Source organism: Phoca vitulina, unplaced genomic scaffold, assembly GCF_004348235.1.
Source record: "Phoca vitulina isolate PV1807 unplaced genomic scaffold, GSC_HSeal_1.0 scaffold7, whole genome shotgun sequence".
In the NCBI taxonomy this organism is placed as follows: Eukaryota; Metazoa; Chordata; class Mammalia; order Carnivora; family Phocidae; genus Phoca; species Phoca vitulina.
Window position 1 is genome coordinate 41107282 of NW_022589710.1, and position 20183 is coordinate 41127464.

At 45.0% G+C, this 20183-nt stretch overlaps 1 protein-coding gene across 4 annotated transcripts in view; it reads left to right on the forward strand.

Annotated features, from left to right (window-relative positions):
• Positions 1 to 20183, forward strand: part of SMOC1 (SPARC related modular calcium binding 1) — a 152238-nt gene that overhangs the window by 79111 nt on the left and 52944 nt on the right. For all 4 annotated transcript variants that reach the window (XM_032405423.1, XM_032405424.1, XM_032405425.1 and 1 more), the window contains exons 4-5: positions 17647 to 17746; positions 20089 to 20136. In XM_032405423.1, the coding sequence (XP_032261314.1) occupies positions 17647 to 17746; positions 20089 to 20136 (148 nt within the window). The remainder of the gene's footprint in view (positions 1 to 17646; positions 17747 to 20088; positions 20137 to 20183) is intronic.

Consider the following 20183-nt stretch of genomic DNA (forward strand, 5'->3'; position numbering starts at 1 on the left):
GCCCAATTTGTTGGTATGTAATTATTCATAGTATTCTGTTATAATCCTTTGTATTTCTATGGTATATGTTGTAACTTCTCTTTCACTTTTTATTTTATTTGAGTTCTTTCTTTTTTATTTTCTTGGTGAGTCTAGCTGAAGGTTTGTCAATTTTATTTATCTTTTCAAAGAACCAGCTCTTAGTTTCATTGATCTTTTCTATTGTCTTTTTATTCTCTATTTTATTTATTTCTGCTCTAATCTTCTTCCTTATACTACCCTTGGGTTTCATTTGTTCTTCTTTTTCTAGTTCCTTTAGGTGTAAAGTTAGATTGTTTATTTGAGATTTTTCTTGTTTCTTGAGGTAGGCCTGTATTTCTATGAACTTTCCTCTTAGAACCATTATAGCTACATCCATAGATTTTGCTATGTCATTTTTCTGTTTTAATTTGTCTCTAGGTATTTTTTGATTTCTTCTTTGATTTTTTTTTCTGGTAGTTTTTCAGTAGCATGTTGTTTAATTTCCAAGTGTTTGTGGTTTTTCTAGTTTTCTTCTTGTAAGTGATTCTTAGTTTCGTACCATTGTGGTCAGAAAAGATGCTTGAAATGATTTTATTTTCTTCAGTTTATTGAGATTTGTTTTGTGGCCTAACATGTGATCTATCATAGGGAATGTTCCGTGGGCACTTGAGAAGAATGTATATTCTGCTGCTTTTGGATGGACTGTTCTGTGTATATCTATAAGTCCATATGGTCTAATGTGTCATTTTCTGTCTGGACAATCTATCCATTGATGTAAGTAGGGTGCTAAAGTCCCATGCTATTATTGTATTGCTGTTGATTTCCCCTTCTATGTCTGTTAATATTTGCTTTATATATTTTGGTGTTCCTATGTTGGGTACATATATATTTATAAATGTATCTTTTTGATGGGTTAACCTCTTTATCATTACATAATGCCTTTCTTTGACTTTTATTACAGTCTTTGTTTTAAAGCCTATTTTGTTATATATAAGTTAGCTACACCAGCTTTCTCTTGGTTTCCATTTGCGTGAAATACATTTTTCCATTCCTTCACTTTCAGTCTGTGTGTGTCCTTACTTCTGAAGTGAGTCTCTTCTTATAGGCAGCATATAGATGGGTCTTGTTGTTGTGTTTTTTTCTTTTTTATCCATTCAGCCACTCTATGTCTTTTGACTGGAGAATTTAGTTCATTGACATTTAAAGTACTTATCGATAGATATGTAATCGTTGCCACTTTGTTAATTGTTTTCTAGTTGTTTTTATAGTTTCTCTATGCTCCTTTTTCTCTCTTCCCTTGTGGTATAATGTCTTTAGTGTTATGTTTAGATTCCTTTCTCATTTTATTTTATGTATTACTATAAGTTTTGCTTTGTGGTTACCACAAGGTTTACATAGAACATACTATGTATATAATAGTCTACTTTAGGTTGATAGCAACTTGAATTTGAATACATTCCAAAAGTCTACATTTTTACTATCACCCCCAAGGTTTTTATGTGTTTGACATTACACTTTACCTCTTTTTATTTTATATATCTTATAACTAATGTCATTTTAGTTAATTCTACTACTTTTGTCTTTTAACCTTCACACTGGCTTTATAAGTGATTTAATCACTACCTTTATTATATATTTACCTTTTCCAGTGAGATTGTTACTTTTGCATTTTTTTGTTGTTAATTAGTGCCATTTCTTTTTAGTTTAGAAGAAGTCCCTTTAACATTTCTTATAAGGCTGGTTTAGTGGTGATGAATTCTTTTAGCCTTTGCTTATCTGGAAAACTTTCTCTCTTCTTCACTTCTGAATGATAACCTTGCCAGGTAGAATTTTTGTGGGTTGGAAGTTGCTGAAAAGTCTGTTCATAGCCTTGTGCAGTTTCCCTTGTATATAACAAGTTGCTTTTCTCTTGATGCTTTTAAGATTCTCTCTTTAATTTATGACATTTTAATTATAATGTGCCTCGGTGTGGATCTCTTTGGGTTCATTTCATATGGAACTCTCTGGGCTTCCTGGACCTGGATGTCTGTTTTCTCCCCCCAGGTTGGGGAGTTTTGGCAGATAAGATTTCTGCCCCTTTCTTTTTCTCTTTTTCTGGGATCCTTAAAATGTGAATGTTATTCTGCCTGATGTTGACTTATAGGTCTCTTAACTTAATCTCCATTTTTACAATTCTTTTATCTTTTAAGATTTTATTTATTTAGGGAGAGAGAAAGAGAGAGAGAGTGGAGGGGCAGAGGGACAGGGAGAGAATCTCAAGCAGACTCCCCACTGAGTGTGGAGCCTGACGCATGGCTCAATGCTGGGCTTGACATGGGGCTTGATCTCACAACCCTGAGACCATGACCGGAGCCAAAATCAAGAGTTGGATGCCCAACCAACTGAGCCAGCCAGCTGCCTCTGAAACTCTTTTTTCTTTTTGCTGCTCTGTCTGGGTGAATTCCAGTGCTTTGTCTTCCAGCTTGCTGATCCATTCTTCTGCTTCATCCAGACTATTGTTGAACCCCTCTCATGTATTTTTCAGCTCAGTTTTTGTATTCTTTAGCACTGTGACTTCTGTTTGTTACTTTAAAAACATTTCCTATCTCTTTGTTGAAGTTCTCACTGAGTTCCTCCATTCTTCTCCCAAATTCAGTGAGCATCTTTATGATCATTTGAATTCTTCACCAGTTTGATTACTTATCTCTGATTGTTACAGAGGTCTTTTCGCGAGATTTTGTCTTGTTCTTTCTTTTGGAACATATTTCTGTTTCCTCATTTTGTCTGACTCCCTGCGTTTGTTTCAATGCATTAGGCAAAACAGCTACCTCTCCCAGTTCTTGAAGCAGTGGCCTTGTGTAGATGATGAACCTTATAGTTCAACTTTGCACTAGTTCGTGGTTGTCTCCTGAACTTTTGTGATTGTCCAAACAACCTGATTTATTCTTGATATGCCCCTGTTGTTGAGGGTATGTCAAGACCTGTCAATGTTACAAGGGAAAGAATCTCATTTAGCACCAAGTTTCAGGCCGACTGGAAGCCAGACCCTCAGGCAGCAGCTTTTAAATGCTTTTAAAGAATATGTATATGTATATATAGTCCTGTGGGGCTGCAGTCAAATCCCTGCCAGCCTCCAGGTCGGGGGATCCGGAGGTGTCCCCTGGGTGACAGTTGCAAAACTCGGGGCTCCAGATGAATATATAAACTCCTTTCTGGGAGGTCTTGTCAAGCTGTAGCAAGGCCAACGGTTGTGCAGGAATGGTGTCTCCCTGTTTATGTTCCCTGGGAGTGCCTCAGTAGCCTCCTGCAATGTGGGAAACCTGAAGCCTGTCCCTCAGGCTGTAGCTCTAGGATAAGTAAATAGGCCTTTTTCACAGGAAGACTGGGTATGTGTTTCAGTCTGCTGTCTGGACTGTGCCTGCACAAGGTGTTGGCCTGCCGGGAACTGTCTTAGAATTTATAACTTGGTTATAGTCCCTTGGAGCTCAGGAAAGCCAGCCCCCTTGGCCACCAGGGCCAGGCAGACAAGGGGTATCCCCTGTGCGGTTTGTGTGCGCTGACTTTAGCAGGGCAGCTGGAGAGCGCAGGGGTGGGGCCCACTGTCTGGCTTCAGAAACGTAGTAGGACAATGGTGCAACTGTGCACACCTGAGGGCTTCAGCCATGCTGCTGGAGAGTGCCTTGTCTGCCCTGGGCTCGCCGGCCCCAGGTTGGGGGCTGGAGAAAGCCATGACCACTCAAAGTCACCAGCCCCAGTCAGGGTGTGGGGAGTGTGTTACCACTTGTGCTGCTGACTTTAGCAAAGGAGTGAGAGAATGCCATGGCCATGTGTGCCTATCTACCCCAGCTAGGGAGCAGGGTGGCTCTGCAGCCGCCTGTGCCCTCTGGCCTCAGCAGGGCAATGGGACCGTGCTGGGACTGTGCCCTCCTCACCCTTCCCCCCCACCTCCCAGTGGGGCTGGGGAGGGTGTTGTGTCTGAACAGGCCTGCCTGCAGTAGTAGGTGGAGAGTACCCAAATAGCGTCTGCTGGCGCTTTGTCTCTAGAGAGAGCCCCAACTGTCTCCTGCTCCTCCAGCAGAAACCCCCAGACCAGCAAATGAATCTCCTTTACATATAGACCAGGTGCTTTTCAAATTGCTTTTGCACTGGATCATTCACTGGGGTGAATAGGACTGCCTGCAAGACCTTTAAAGGGGAATCTCAGTTTCTTATAGCATTTTGGGTGCCTTGGATGTCAGCCCCTTGCTTTTCTAAGACAGGTGTTTTGGGGGGCTCATCTCTCTGGCATGGATCCCAGGGGCTCTCGGAGAGATGCTGGACTGGTGAGAGGCTTCCTTTTTGTGGGTCACCACATGGCTGGGGTGTGTGTGAGAGGTTTTTGGCAAGACCATATCTCTGCCTCTGCCACCCATTTTGATGTGGTCCTTTTATCCTTTGCTGAAGAGAAGCAGTTCGTCTAGTTTTGAGATCTTTTTCAGGGAGAAATGATCCATATGCAGCTGTAGATCCATATGTGGCACAAGAGGAGGTGAGTTCAGGTTCTTCCTGAGCTGCCATCTTGGACCCCCTCCTCTCTACCTGGTTTTTAACGGCTGCACTGTATTCCACTGTGTGACTGCCCTATGAATCCTGGAAATTTGGGGATTCAATTTCTGGAAGTCCAATATTGGGTCAAAAGGACACACACTTTTTAATGCATCTGATGCATACCACCAAATTGCCTTCCACAGTCTTGAGTGCAATGTGGTTGATTCATGGCTGTTATCAAATACATTCCCAAGCCATTTGAATTTTTTGTGTAGCTGGATGGTTCTAACAATACTATAGAATATAAAACAGCATTTGTAATGTTACTTCTATATGACAAAATGAATTCTGTTTCCCATCTTTGATTTCGTGTTCCAGGAACAGTCTTCCTTAATAAAGATTTATCTGGCACTAACACTTTCCTCATTTTTACTTGTTCTAATCACTACTCCCCGCACGAATGCACACATACACATGCTTTTTTATTTCCCGAGGTCATTTTTTTTTGCCTATAGGGGCCGGGGGAGCTGTCATTTTTTTTTGATGATGCTTTGTTATGAAGTTGGAAGTGCAAAGAAAAAGTTCTGTGGTTTTTTGGCAAAGATGGTGGGCTCCCCTTGTCAGCATTTCTATAGCTCTTACCGTTATGTTTCGTAAAACCTAGGGAACTACAACTTATTTCCTAAGTGCCTGGGCCAAGCTAGGAAACAGGTGTGAATATTCCTTTCTTAGCTCCTCCTCCTCACCCCATAGTGCAGAGCTACCGTTCCTGAAGTTGCCCCTGCGGGCCTGAGACGTGACTTGCTTGCCCTGGAACCCCCCAGGTTTACCAGCTGGCCCTTCCTCTTCCAGGTTCCCCACAAGTATGGAAGGTATCGATGCTCTGCTGTCCCCAGCAGACTGAACATCGGCAGGCTGGAATGTGCTGAGCATTGTCATAGGGGAAGGGTTCGTCCTATCTTTGATGAGTCTAGGAGCTATGTCTTTTTGTCTTCATGTGGAGCTATCTTACCTAGAGCAGCCATGTGGGTCTCTGCTCACTGCAGAGGCCTCTCTAGGTAAAGTACTAAAACCCTGGCTGCATCCATAAGCTGGAGTGTTCTGCCATAAATGGCTGCTTTGCATGCCCCCAGACAAAGCCAGTTCTGTATGTTTTAGTGGATGGTGGCCTGCTCTGTAGGCTTCCCAAGCCTTCTGTGACGTGCACAATGCCAACTTTTTTTTTTTTTAAAGCAGTTACACGGTTAAAAAAAATCAAGCCCATCCTTTACGTATAAATGGCATAATGGTAAATAGACCCACTGTTGGTCAAGTTGTTGCTTTTCTTGTTCCTTTTTGGTTAAATACTCAATAAACACATTATTATCATTATAATTTGAACATCTCCTGTGCCCAGAGCATCGTATTCCTTGTTTTACATATGTTTTTCATTGTATTGCTTTTGTTCCAAACAACCAGATATTGCATATGATAATTTATATGAAAATGCCCACTATTTAGCACATAATTGCTATTCAGCAGATGTTAGTTTTCTTCCTCTTTAGGTATCAGTTTGCTCAACGGTAAAATGGGAGAACTAGTTGAGCTCTATTCAGAGGTCAAAAAACTGTGACCTGTGAGCTGGCCACCTGGTTTTGTTCTTTAAAATAACAACTTTAGGGGCACCTGGGTGACGCAGTCGGTTAAGCTAAGTTAAGTCCGATCTCAGCTCAGGTCTTGATTGCAGGGTCGTGAGTTCAAGCCCCACGCTGGGCTCCACGCTGGGTGTGGAGCCTACCTAAAAAAAAGTAAAATAACAGCTTTAGTGATATAATTCACATTCCATGACATTTATCCTTTCAAGTATACAATTCAGTGGCTTTTAACATTCACAGAGTTGTGCGCAGCCATCTTCACAATCTTGTGCTGGAACGTTTTCATTGAATCCTGCACTCATTCATTGGCAGTTCTGTGACAGTGAATTTTTAATTTTGTGAATTATGGCAGGGACAGGGCCTGATCCTTCCATGCATAGGAAGGACTCGTCTAGCAAGTGGTTCATCTACGCTCTTGTACATGGTGGGAGCCCCCACTCTCCTCTTTTCAGTGAGAGAACCGGTTACCCCCAGAGTCACCCATCCGATGCAGAGGAGTGTACAACAGTGTGGGTGGATGGAGCCTGCTTTATGCTTGAACACTGTATCCATTAAGCTCTGTGGTGACCCGCCTGCCCAGCCACTGCTCTGTCCTGCTCTTCGATGCTGAATGGCCACGGAGCATCCTCTCCCAGACTGGCTGGCATCATTTGCTTTGCAAACTAGGCACACAACTCAGGCCTGCAGAGGTGATTGTAGGAAGCACAGTTCTGTAATGTGGAGGTGGGAAGGAGGATGAGCTAAAAAGGAACATCCAAACCAGCTTCATAGCTCCAGCCCAGGCACTTAGAAAGAGAACAGCACAGAGGGTGATTGAAACCTCCCACCACTGAACCTCCCTTTCCCCGCAGGCAGCAGGAAGGCTGGAGAATCAGGCCTCCATCCCTCTCTCCTTCCCAAGTACACCCCCCTGCAGAAGATCAGCAGCAGACGCTGCCCAGAGCTTGCACTTTTCATTTCCATGACAGACAAATGTAGGCACAGACTTACCCGGGGCCGTGGGGAGCTCAGACGCCTAGCTGGGAACACCCAGACCCCGTACACTTGCCCAGGATCACATAACTTGCAAGTAGAGAGTCAGGATCCAGACCCAAGCAGCCTGGCTCCAGCGGTCTTGGTCTTAACCACTACTCTCTACTGCCTCTCTAAAGGACATTGCCATCTTTTAAAGTGATGTTGCCAAACTCCAGCACACCTAGGAGGGTGACTCACCTGAGTAAGATGGGGAAATTATATCACATGAGGAATACTCAAAGGAGCCAGATATGTTTGATTTGCAGGTGAGACGAACCAACGGGTGGGGGTGGGACCAGAGGGAGAGATGACCAAAGGGATACAGGGAACCATCTTCAAACCTTTGTGGATGACAATAGCTTTTTACTGAGTAGTCCCAGGGAGCTGACCCAGGATCACTGAGTAAACTCTATAGGGACTCAGATTCTGACTCAGAATAGGGAGAACTTTTTACAAGTAGAGCAATCCACAAATGGAATGTCTGACTCAGAGAGACCTTACCTTCCCATCCTGGAAACTGAACTGGCATCTAGCAGGGGTACTGCTGAGGAGGGGAGGGAGCACAACTGCCCTGGGAAGGAGGTTCACTCGATGGCCTCTGGGAGGTGACCTCCACACTTTTTTTGGATTTTACGAGACAGTAGCTAACGTTCAGTCGGGTGGGGAGGCACAAGTTGGCATGCAGCAAACACTTAGGAACCTTCCGGGCTGAGCCATTAATACACACGCATTTAAGGCTATTGCCACTCTGCTGTGGTTGCACACGACGTGCCAGGAGGTGACCCTGCGGGTCAGTCAGCTAAGCTCTTCTGCAAAATTAAAGGGGTAGGATTTTTTTCCCCCCCATCAAAGTAGGGAAAGGCGATAAATAAGAACACAAGAGGGAGGTATGAAGACAGAAAAGTTTCATTAAAAGTGAAGTCAGATGGGGAAACAAGAAAGAGCACCCACTCCTGCAGGCCACCCCTGTCCCTCCTTTGGCCCACCGCTGGCCAGATTTGCACAGTTCTGCTCTGAATACAGCTCCTACACATGAGCAGCTTTATTACTGGATACTTTGTTTTTTTAAACAAAAAAGCATATTTGATTCAACTATACTAAACTAAAAAATTTAAAAAAGAAAAAAAGCATATTTGAACCCCACCCCCACCCCTGCCACATGGAAATAAAAGCGAGTAAACAAGAGGTGCTGTATTTGCTACTTACAAAGCCTGGGCCATTCTAGGCACCAGACAGAAGGAATGGAGTTAAGGAAAGTCCTCTGGGTCCCTGAGGTTCTAACACTCGGGTTTTTAAAGCATCCCTTATGTGTGTGTTGAGGGGATGATGTTTACACTTTTTGAAAAAAATACAAAAAATGTTCATCAGATATTGGGAAGAGTGGTCTTAACTGATCATTCAGTACCAGTTTGTAGATTTCCACCTTACTCCTAAGCAGCAGACGTTCAATTTAGAGCAGGGTTGTAGAATCACAGAACTTTTGGGTAAAAGGAGACCTCAGAGGTATCTAGTTCATCTTCCCCTTCCTCTCCCTACCCTGTCTCAATCCGGGGCTCAGGACCCAGTCATCTACCTTCTGCCCGATTGCCACCAGGGACGGGAAGCTTATCACCACCTAAGACAACATACATAATGCATTTCGGGACAATTTATTAGGAAAGTCCTTCTTTACATTGACTGGAGAGCTGTAATTGGCAACAGATGACCCCCGTCCTAGCTATAGGACTTACTGAATCCACAGAAATCTCACGTTCCACAGCAAAGTCTGAAGACAGACATCATTATGTCCTTATGAAATTCTCTCTTTTAGCCAACAAATACTCCTTTTTGCCCTGGCAAAAATCCTTACTCTATCAGTCATTCCCCTATCATACGGATTTATGTCTGTTTTTCCTCTGATTTCAGTTTGCCAAGGCCCCTCTTACAGAGAGTCCTTCCCAAAACTGGGATGTAGTCATAAACAGCCTAGGGAAGAATGACTCTGTCTCTCTTTCTAAATACACCACTTCTAACAAATATCATGCCGGCAGCTCCGTTACACCATCAACACATAAAAACATAGTCAACCAAGACTCCCATATTTAGGACGATTTGAAATTGTAAGATTATCTTCCTTCCCTGCAAATTCTCCATTAAACTCTAGAGGATGAGGTAAATATTCTAAAAGGAAAGCCCCTCATTCCCTGACATATAGGCTTCCCTAACCTGGCAGAAGGCAAGAGACAGTGTCTACAGCCAACAAAAAAGAGCGGCACTTTGAAGCTCTGACCTCCATCTTCCATGCAAAGGGAAGGGGAAAAGGACAAATCAGCTTGTGCTGAGCGCATCCTCTACACCCCACACCATTTTAGATGCTTTATATATCTTGTCTCATTTTGTCTTTTCAATAACCTTCAGTGTGGGCGCCATTAGCTCGGTATCCTAGACAGGTTCAGAGAGGTTAAGTGACTTTGCCAAAGTCACACAGCTTGTGGCAGAGATTGGTATTTAAACCCCCGTCACTTTGACTCCAAAGCCATGTTTTTCCTTCTGCATCTTGTTGCTTCTGAGCCAAACCTGACTAAAGATGAGGGGGACACTTGTGGGATAAGCTTTTCCAAACCGAGGAGAAAACAGCTCATGCTAGCCAGACCAAAAGAATTACACCATCCCTTCCCTCTTCCCCCTTTCTTCTCACTGCCATCGAACTCTCTTCCATGTGTGAAATCACCCAGAAGATTTAATGCTGCAATCACTAGACCCATGAATTAAAAGACCACATGTCATCAAAACAACTGGAACGTTAAAAACTTGGGAGTGAAGTATGGTCATAAGGCTCCTTGTTCCCAAATTCCCACCCAGAAAAGTACTTGTTTCTCGAGGGTTTCATGATAAATGCCAGAAAGGGCGGGGTGGGGGGAGTTTCCCTTAAAGCAGTAGCTCCTGAACTGTGGTTCGTGCGCCCTCAGCAGCGCCTGGCAACTCGTCAGAAATGCAGATTCTCCAACTGATCCCAGACCCAAGGAATCCAGAAACTGTGTGGGTGGGGCCCAGCCATGGTGTCCTAAGGCCTCCAGGTGCATCTAATGCACACCCGGGAAAGCATGTTCTCCGGCAGCTTCTGACAGAGAGCTGTTCTAGGGGAACAAGCAGTCGTCTCAGACGGCCCAGGGCCTCATCATCCTTTCAGCTTAGGGCCTGTGGCACCCACGCTCCTGCAGGGAATGCGGACAAAAGGAAAGTGGGGCCGCTGGAAATACCGCCCTGAAACAAAGTTATCAGTTGGACCAATAGCAAGATGCTGAACTTTCACTGTGCATTAACTTAAGCCAGTGTTACCTGCTAACTGATCTGGGGCAATTGGCAGATAAGAAAGAAGGAAAAAAAAAGTCTCTTACTCCCGCTGCCAGAAGAGAGACAAATATCCACATGCCTCCTGCTTCATAGTTTCCCTGTTTCCCACTGGGAAGTGTGCGTGTACATGATAGTAGTTGTCTCATGACAGGTTTGGGGGTTGCTACTAAGAATGCTGGATCAAGCCCGTCCCTTTGCGTATGACTCACATTTTCTATTTTACAAAAGAGGCACAAAGAAAAGAGAGGGGAGGGAGATGAAGCCATGGGGTGAGAAGGTGCTGTGCCTTGGAGGGGATCCCAGTTGTCAGTGAAGGTCCGAGGCAACTCAAGATGGATTTCGAAACAGAGAAAGAGCTTGAGAAAGTGTTACAAAAAGGCGGTGGGGGTTTGCCGGAGGGAAAATTATTTCAGGAAGATTGAGCTAAAATGAGAACCTGATCCGGGGCTCTAAGAAGGTCGGACTGGGAAAAGCAAGGAAATGCAGCAAGGCCTTGCACCTCATTACATTGCCTATTTCTAAAAGCATGTTTCAGAGAACACTAATACCACAAAATGTTCCCCAACAAAATTAAGGGAGGGTCCCCCAGTTAAATAAGTTTAGGAGTTGCTGCAAACGGTATTTTACCCTTCGAGCTAAATCATGATCTGACTTAAGACTCTGAGAAGTTGTGCAGTCAAGATATATTTTTATTTTCTTTAACCCAGTGTTTCCAAAGTTATTTGGCTAGAGAACCCCTTCATCCCCAACAATTCCTAGTCTCACTTCCTAGAACACCAGCTGTATTCACAACCACATCAGCGTGGCAGGAGTTAGAAGCAGGCAAGACTGGCCTAGGGTATCTGGGGGCCTTTGACAGCAAGGAGAGCAAAAGTCCAACAACAGAGAAGCTACTCTGGGACACGAGGTCCCACCCCTGTCAGAGAAGCCCCCCAAGAACAGCCAGAGGAAAGCAGGCCAGCCAGGGACCACGGTGGAGGACCCCCATACCGTCACCCGAACCACGCCAGAAACAGCCTCTCACTCTAGCTGGCGCAAAAGACTCTTCCAGCCGCCTCCTTGATTCGAATATTTATCCCATCTCCCATCTCCCATCTCCCCCACCCCCACCACCTCCCCCAAAAAAGTTCCATATGCCAGAGAATTACAAGGCGCAAAGAGACCCTGTCAGTTCCCTCAGAAGCCAGCACCAGGAGCCATGCCTTTCTCCTTCTCCCTTCTAGATCTAGGGGACTTCCAGCTGTGATCATGTGATCGGAGAGAGCTGTTCTAGGGAAACTGTGATCATGTCACCTCTCTGTCTCTAAACCTGTTTCCTCCTTTGTAAAATGTTTGGGTTAGACTGGTGATCATTAAGGGTTTTTGTTGTTGTTGTTGTTGTTTCCCAGCTCCGTCAATTCTGAAATTTTATGGTAGTTTGGAGCCAGGGATACAAATTTTTTTTTTTTAAGATTTTTTATTTTATTTATTTATTTGAGAGAAAGGGAGAACAAGCAGGGGGCAAGGCAGAGGGAGAGGGAGAAGCAGACTCCGCACTGAACAAGGAGCCCGATGCAGGGCTGGATCCCAGGACCCTGGGACCATGACCTGAGCCCAAGGCAGATGCTTCACCGACTGAGCCACCCAGGCGCCCCAGGGATCCAAATTCTTATGAATTTGGTCAAGACCCAGCTGTGACGTTTGAACATATAACCTCTGCTTCACGTGCCTCTCCTGTAAAGGACTTGCACACAGCGTGACTCGGAAGGCCCAGTGAGATCATCGGCGGTGAGTGAAAAGCCGCTGTGAAGTAGAAGAGATATTTTTTCCATTTGGGGCATTGAAGCAGTGGGGGACAATTGTCTATATGCATAGTCTAGGAGTCTCCCTTGTTTTTCTCACTGCTGTCCTTGCTTTCAGTCCCCAATCTGCTTTATCCTGGAAGCTGGTGTTTCCTCTGCTTCTCTGTACTCATCAGTTACTTCACTGCATTTGTTGAGAGTGCTAGCCTCCCACGTTCTTCCAGATGTCCAGGAGTTGGGCTAATGGTGAACAGGCTTAAAATAATTTCACATTTGTCTTAATTTGGACAGAGGTTGACCTGAAATATACCATTGGGCTGTTTATGCAAAAGGCTTCTTGCCAAAAATATTTAAGTATATGAGTCAGAGATGAAATTTGCTCACCTAAAAACACAGTTTTAAAGTACCTTTAGTGATTTTCTGCCTCCCTGATCTATCCTCTGATGCAAGTAGGATGTTAAAGTCCCCTGCTATTATTATCATCAATTTCTCTCTTTATGTCCGTTAATATTTGCTTTATGTATTTAGGTTCTCCAATGTTGGGTGCATAGATATTTGCAATTGCTATATCCTCTTGTTGGGTTGATCCCTTTATCGTTATGTAATGCCTTTCTTTGTCTCTTGTTATAGTCTTTGCTTTAAAGTCTATTTTGTCTGATATTAGTGTTGCTACCCTGGCTTCTTTTTTCACTTCCAATTGCATGGTAAATATTTTTACATCCCCTCACTTTCAGACTCAGTGCAGAGTCTGCTTGAGATCCCCTCACTTTCAGTCTATTTGTATCTTTAAGTCTGAGATAAGTCTCTTTTAGGCAGCACTTAGATGGGTTTTGTTTTTTTAATCCATTCTTCCACCCTCTGTCTTTTGATTGGAGCATTTAGGCCATTTACATTTAAAATAATTATTGATAGGTATGGATTTATTGACATTTTGTTAATTGTTTTCTGATTGTTTTGTTCTCTGTTCCTTTCTCCCTTTGTTCTCTTTCTTTGTGATTGATGAGTTTCTGTAGTGTTATGTTTGGCTTTTTTCCTTTCTTTTTGTGTATCAATTATAGGTTTTGGATTTATGGTTACTGAGAGGTTCACATACAACATTCTTGGTGTATAAAAGCCTATATTAAGTATGCCAGTCCTAGTCAACAGTACAGTTAAGCCGTGAGTAATTTCACTTAGGTGGATGTACAAACACTTTTTGTCTCTGAAGGAAGACCCATCAATTGACATTTCAGCTTTCCCAGGATGCTCCAGAGAGGAATAGGAGCAAATTCCATGGTTTGTATCTATACCTGTGGGCCTGGAACAACCCTGAGCTTTGAGAGCTGCATAGTGAGATGCTGGAAATGGCTCATTACCTTTTCAATTCCTTGTGGCCCATGATTTTCCCATAAATTAAATATGAAAGTTGATTAATTTGAGGCTGGGGTGGGGGGAGGTAGAACAAAGGGGATTACTTATTAATTTAAAACATTAAATAAGTTTTCAAGGGAGGAAGCCAAACTAGGTAGAATTTACATGTTGATTGTGTGTATATAAACCAACAATTCTATAGAATTTACAGCCTGACTGCTTTTCTGCAAGAAGCCTTACTTCTCTCCTCTGAGAGTAATTAAACTGTTTCCATATGAAAACAAAATTTCCCTTCTCCCGCTAATGTTTTCAAACTTTTTGCTGAATTTAGACTACCCCTTCCCCTGGGACTGGTCAGAATAGGATGTTCTTTGGTTTCCATCAGAGAATCTGGCTGTGCCCATCGGAGAATCTGGCTGTGCCCTTTTTGAGTGTACAGATAGTTTGCTCAAAAATAACACGATGATAATAAAAATAAATAGCTAAGCTTAACCAGGCACTTACCATGCGAGCTCAGTGCTTTATTTACATTATCTAATTTAATCCTCTCAACAACAGAGTGAGGTAAGCATAATTATCTCCAGTTATTTTTAAAAATATTTTATTTATTTGTTTTTAAAGAGATACAGAGAGCACGAGCAGGGGGAGGGGCAGAGGGAGAGGGAGAGAGAGAATCTCAAGCAGACTCTGCACTGAGTGCAGAACCCGACATGGGGCTCAATCTCATGACCCTGAGATCATGACCCTGAGATCATGCCCTGAGCTGAAACCAAGAGTTGGATGCTTAACCATTGAGCCAGCCAGGCACCCCATAATTATCTCCAGTTTTTAAGTAGACAGGGACAGTCTGAGGCTTGGTTTGATTAAGGACCTTTCCAAGGCTGCAGAGGGTTGGAAAGATAAGTGGTTAACTTAACTTCAGTGGTGGAGCTAGTTAGTTAAGTGGGCTGCCTTCTGACTCCATGACCCTTGCTTTCTGTCTCCATGTAACTTCTTTTACTTCTAGAAGACATCTTGAAAACTCCCCAAGACAACTTACAAACAACCTCTTGATTGAGAATCATGGGTGAACAACACGGGGCTCCTTTGGCAAAGGGAAGTGACCTTTCGGGTCACCTCCTGAGTTCCTCCCAGCCTGAGGATTTTGTAATCTGGAGTCTATTCCTTGGAGCCTGGTCCAAGGAAAATGCTGAGAACCCTGGGGAAAAAGGGGCTGTGTTTGGGCCTGTGGGCCTGGCTGGGGGCTGGGAGGCAGCGTCCACATGCCTGTAGGGATACAATGGGCACACTCAGTGAGCTTGTGGCCCTGGGGACCTGCTTAGCCCAGAGGTCAGATTATATCCCCTGAAACAAAGCGTTGGGTTTAGCCTCCTACTCATGCATTTAGTTCACTCCTCAGTAGCTTTGGCTGGGACTCTGCACGCCTGGGAGGAGAGGGCTTTTGTCCAGCCATTCTCTGCAGCCTGAGTGACCGTAGCACCCAGCCCCAGCAGGCAGCATTGGGCCAGAGGCACTGCTTCCAGTGTTGGACTTGGCGGGGGGCAGCGGGGTAGAGTCTTCATGGAGAGGGAAGCTGGCCTTGGCCATGGGAGCCAAGGAGCCTGGGAGTGAGTCAGTGTGGCAGCCCAGCCCCGGGGACTGGTTTCCCCACAGGTGATTATTGGCCAGGGAGGCGAAAGGAGCCAGCCAGTCCCCATTAAAATGCTGCCGCTGGCGAGAAATCATCTAGGAACTATCCCCTGCAGGGCTGACAGAATCTGAAGGGGGAAACTCCCAAGTTTCCAGCAGCGTTTCCCACCCAAGCCTCTGGAGGTTACTAGGGGAGCTCTGGCCTGGGAGGGGGCCGGCTTGCCAGGTGTCTGTGACACAGCTGAGAGCAGTCATCGCCAGGGCCACCTCATACCCAGCCATCTCCCGTGCCAGGCACTGGACTCACACTGTCTGTTTTCCTCGCCAGGGCCCTCCAGGTTTGGCGTTGTTCTCCCCATTTTATAGTTGGGGCTCAAAGAGCTAAATAACATGCCTAATTTGTAACTGGCTGGATCCAGATTCAAACCCAGGTCTGTCTGGGTTTCTTCCATTCCGTTATTAGGCTTTCTCAGAAGGTAGCGCCGACTCAACCCAAGACACTGATCGTGGGTGAGCATCTACGGCAGCAACGGTAGGCATCGGGTTGATCGATGTCCCCATGAGGTGAAGTGGGACTGGAATATGGTACGCAGTAAAGGCATCAGCTGTAGTTTCTACCCGGGATGTGGAGGTAAAGGCCTCATTTATACCCAGTCACCATACTGGCAGGAACACGGTGCCCTCCAGTTTGTTCTTATCCTGACTTCTGTGGGTAGGTCTGTAGTAAAACAACTAGTCTTGGGGAAAACTACAGCTTTTGGTACCCACGCAAGAGCAGAAGCCATTCCGGACCTTTTCTGCCTTTCTGATCATTTCTGGATTTCATCCAGGCCATCAGATCTCTGTTGCCTGTATACCCCTATGTACTTCACCGGTCAATTTGTATGCTGTTACTGTCCATCCTTGATTCCAATATGTCCTTGATCCCAAGAGGCACTTTCTTCCCCACATGTTAATATCTTTGCAGTTGGCACCCATCCCGTCCTTGAGGTCCACGTTTAATGTGGCGGGGCTGTTTAAATTGATGCTACATTTTTAGAATTGATGGGGACCAAGAATTGAGGAAATATGATAATTAAGCACTTATTCAACTCATCAAATGCCTACAGTAAATGCCAGGCATTCTGCTAGATGCTTAGAAGATAGAAAATAACCAGGATGCAGTCCCTTGCCTTAGGAAGGTTACAGTCTTGATGGGGAGATAAGGACTCTGAATTTAGAGAGCCAGGGTGTATGGAGGGGAGGCTGGGACTGCTTTGCAGAGAAAGTGTATCATGAAATGGGTGGGAATACAAAGGGATTAGGGGAGGGTTGGGGATGATTTGGGGAATGGTATCCCAGACCACTGAATAGTAGGAGCAAACAAATGTTCAGAATCATGAAATCCTAGGATGTGTTTGCGGGCTTCAAAGGGTTCACTGTGGTTCCACTGGAGGGTGTATGTGGAGACATGGGTGTAAAATGAGGCTTCGGGGATAGGCAGGGGGCAGATCGCCGCGGACCTTGAGCTCCACATTAATGAGCTTAATCTCTATCCTGAATCCAATGGCAAATCATGGAGTGGTTTTCAGCACTGATTTGTGTTTAGGAACTCCATGTTGGGAAATGGATGGGAAAGAGAGTGGTGGGATGGGGTGGAGTGAGAGGAAGTGAACAGAGTGATAGCTGTTGGAAGAGAAAGAAGAGTTACCCCAAATGAAGCAAAAGCCTCATTTGTATTTACTATTCCCAGATAGGGTGGAGCGAATTATGGAGGCTTGAGGATGATCACACAGAGGAGCAGCAGGGCATCTAGAACTAGAAGCTGTAGGGTCAAGGGACTTTGTTCTTACCTTAACACGGTCATCTAGTGGGCAACCGCTAGTATGTGCCCTGGTCTCAGGAGAGCCACCTGATCAATAGGCAGGCTGATTATATGACCAGATGCTGGGAGAAGCTAGAAAAAGAAGAAGAGCCCACTACTTGTCGCTGCTTGTTAAGGAAGGGTCATTACAGCCGGCCATGGTGACATTCCAACATGTACTTGCCAAATTAGTTCACCGATCAGCATTTTTTACAGTTGTTGGGAGAGTATGCCAGCGTTCGGGAGGGGGGAGAATGAAGAGGATATCACTTAATACCTTATATCCAGGTGGGATATGAGATGTTCAGCATTACACGTCATAAGAAGGACGTAGGTAGGTTGCTGTGTTTGTGCCTGGGAGTCGCACAGAAGACGCATGATCCATGCTGTCAACTGACTGACCCACCTGCAGGAGACAGGGGGGACAGGTGCTGGGTGAGAGGTGGAAGGAGCTCCTCCACCACGGTGGCAACGCTTTGGAAGGGGTGGGAGCTGACTGTTGATATGGTGCCCCACGACTTACGGCTCTCTTCCCCTCCCCCGCTTCCCTGAACAGGTGCAGTGCCATACTTACACAGGGTACTGCTGGTGTGTCACCCCAGATGGGAAGCCCATCAGTGGCTCTTCCGTGCAGAATAAAACTCCTGTATGTTCAGGTACCGTAGGGAGGGGCGGGAAGAAAGAAAAGAGTTGGAGAGAGACCCCTTAGCTGGTCTCTTGCATCTCGTGGGGGAACCTTGGAAAAATGGTTGAAAGATGGGGGGTGGTTAGGAGCCCTCTTCCAGGTCAGAGAGGATTCCACGCTGACACACTTACTCTGTAGGTAGCTGGGCGATTGGGCCAGCATATGCCTGTGTGTATATATTTCTTTATTTTGAGTTAGGTTTCTGGTTCAACGCTCTCTTCCCAAGCCTCAGCTGTAATCCCCAGAGAATGGCATGTAAGTTTTTAGCCGGGGCGCTCTGGTTGCTAGTGGCCTTGGGAGCACATCATTGAGATGGGTCTTAAAACCGATCTTAAAACTGAATGGGTTTTAAGGCTGAATGATCAACTAGTGATGTCTGTCATGGCTACACGAGGAGAGAGTGGTGGCCTGCGTGCCATATATTTGCTCCTCCTCCCCTGAACAATGTAATGTAGATGAATGGAAAACGTTCATCACAGTGGCCCTCAAATCTGGCTGTTAGCAGCAGAGCCTGGGGAAATAAAAAGAGCCCAGTTGTCGAGGCTCTGCCTTGTTTAGTCTGATCCAGTAGGTATGGAGGGAGACCTGGAGGCCACCTGTTTGCGAAGCTTCTCAGGTGTTTTGTTTTGTTTTTTTAAAGATTTTATTTATTTTTCAACAGAGAGAGAGAGACAGCGAGAGAGGGAACACAAGCAGGGGGAGTGGGAGAGGGAGAAGCAGGTTTCCCGCTGAGCAGGGAGCCCGAAGTGGGACTCGATCCCAGGACCCTGGGATCATGACCTGGGCTAAAGGCAGACGCTTAACGACTCAGCCACCCAGGCGCCCTCTCAGGTGGTTTTGATGACTACATGAGGGAGGGAATCATTGCTTCATAGTGACCCACTACACTAGTCCATAGAGAAATTAAATCCTTGCCAATTCTATGAGCATAGAGAATTTTTGCTCTTAGGTCAACCTCACGGGATCATGGATTTTGGATTTACACAAACCCCACACTTTCTACATCCATTCAGATGGTAGGGGACTTGGGAGTCACTCCCTTAATTCACTGTGTGGCTCAGCCCTCATTCAAAAAAGCCCATCCAGCCACCAGCTGCTTCATATTTCTTCGTATCTCTGTGTATGAAGTTTTATTTATTTACTTATCTTGAATATTTAAGTCCAAGCAAAGTATAAAGCATTATTCTAAAGCCTATGAGAAATTCCAAGGGCTAGCAGTCCTGCTATCCTAACATTTTTCTTTTTTCACAAGATTTATTCATTTTTCTACTGGCCCTGCTATATAGAGGGAATGGTAAGAAAGGGCAGTAAGTATCTACATTAGGAAACCAAGATTTGCAGGCCAAAATGGAAAGTTTACTTTATTTGTGGTTTACATGGAAACTGGAAACCTTAATTGGGGTTGGTGTGGGGAGGGGCAGGAATGAGCCCTCCTTGCAAATGACCTGGAAAGTTTCATTTAAAGCAAACAAATGCACTAGAAACAAGCCATGCAGGGTAATATAATTGAATTCTCACAAAACTAATATATGGAGAAGGAGTATGCTATGGAATGAGAAAATAGGGATTCTTTTTTTTTTTCTCTTGGTGGTGGGACCTCCACAGATGTCCTTACGTGCGTGTGCTGGCTCTGCCCTGCATGTGTGGGCTTCATGGAGAAGACAGGTGCCATGGGGTCGGGACCGCAGGATGGGTGCACATGGCATCCTAACATGCACAGGGCAAAGTGTTTGGCCAAACACACACACTACCCACTCCTTGAGGAACAGGCTGCATCTAGAAAATTGTTTCCATGCCTCAGACTATTTTGGCCCATTCAGTACAATTGGACCAACAATTTTCTACTTAATGCAGATGGAAAATCACCGATTTCCTGCCCTAACCAGCAAGGAATGTCAGTCATCGTATTTGCAGTAAGAGGGGCTTCTTTTCAGTTGGCCCTACTGAGTGGACATGGTTCAGAACATGGAGGCGGTAGGAAGTGGGGGAGATGGGCAGTGGAGGTGAGGGGAAGTTTCTGGAACGTTCACCAAGGGAGTTTTGTGGAGGTGAAGTTTTGTAAAAATCTGGTCAAGATTATTGCCTGGAAATCATGGTTCATCTCACTGGGACTGTGATATCAGTGACATTGATGTTAAGCAAATGCCATAGGACGTGTATGTGTGTACTTTGTATATAATGTCCCCAGACGTGTATACAATGTACGTATATACATAACCACATGCTCACAGCGTCAGACTTTGCCAGCTCTTTGAAAGAAACCAACCACGATACATTCTGAATGTCTATGTTTTTGTTTCCCTTTTACCCAAGGTTCAGTCACCGACAAGCCCTTGAGCCAGGGTAACTCAGGAAGGAAAGGTGAGTAGAGTTTTATGCTTTATCCAAATGTTTGCTTCTAAAGCCAG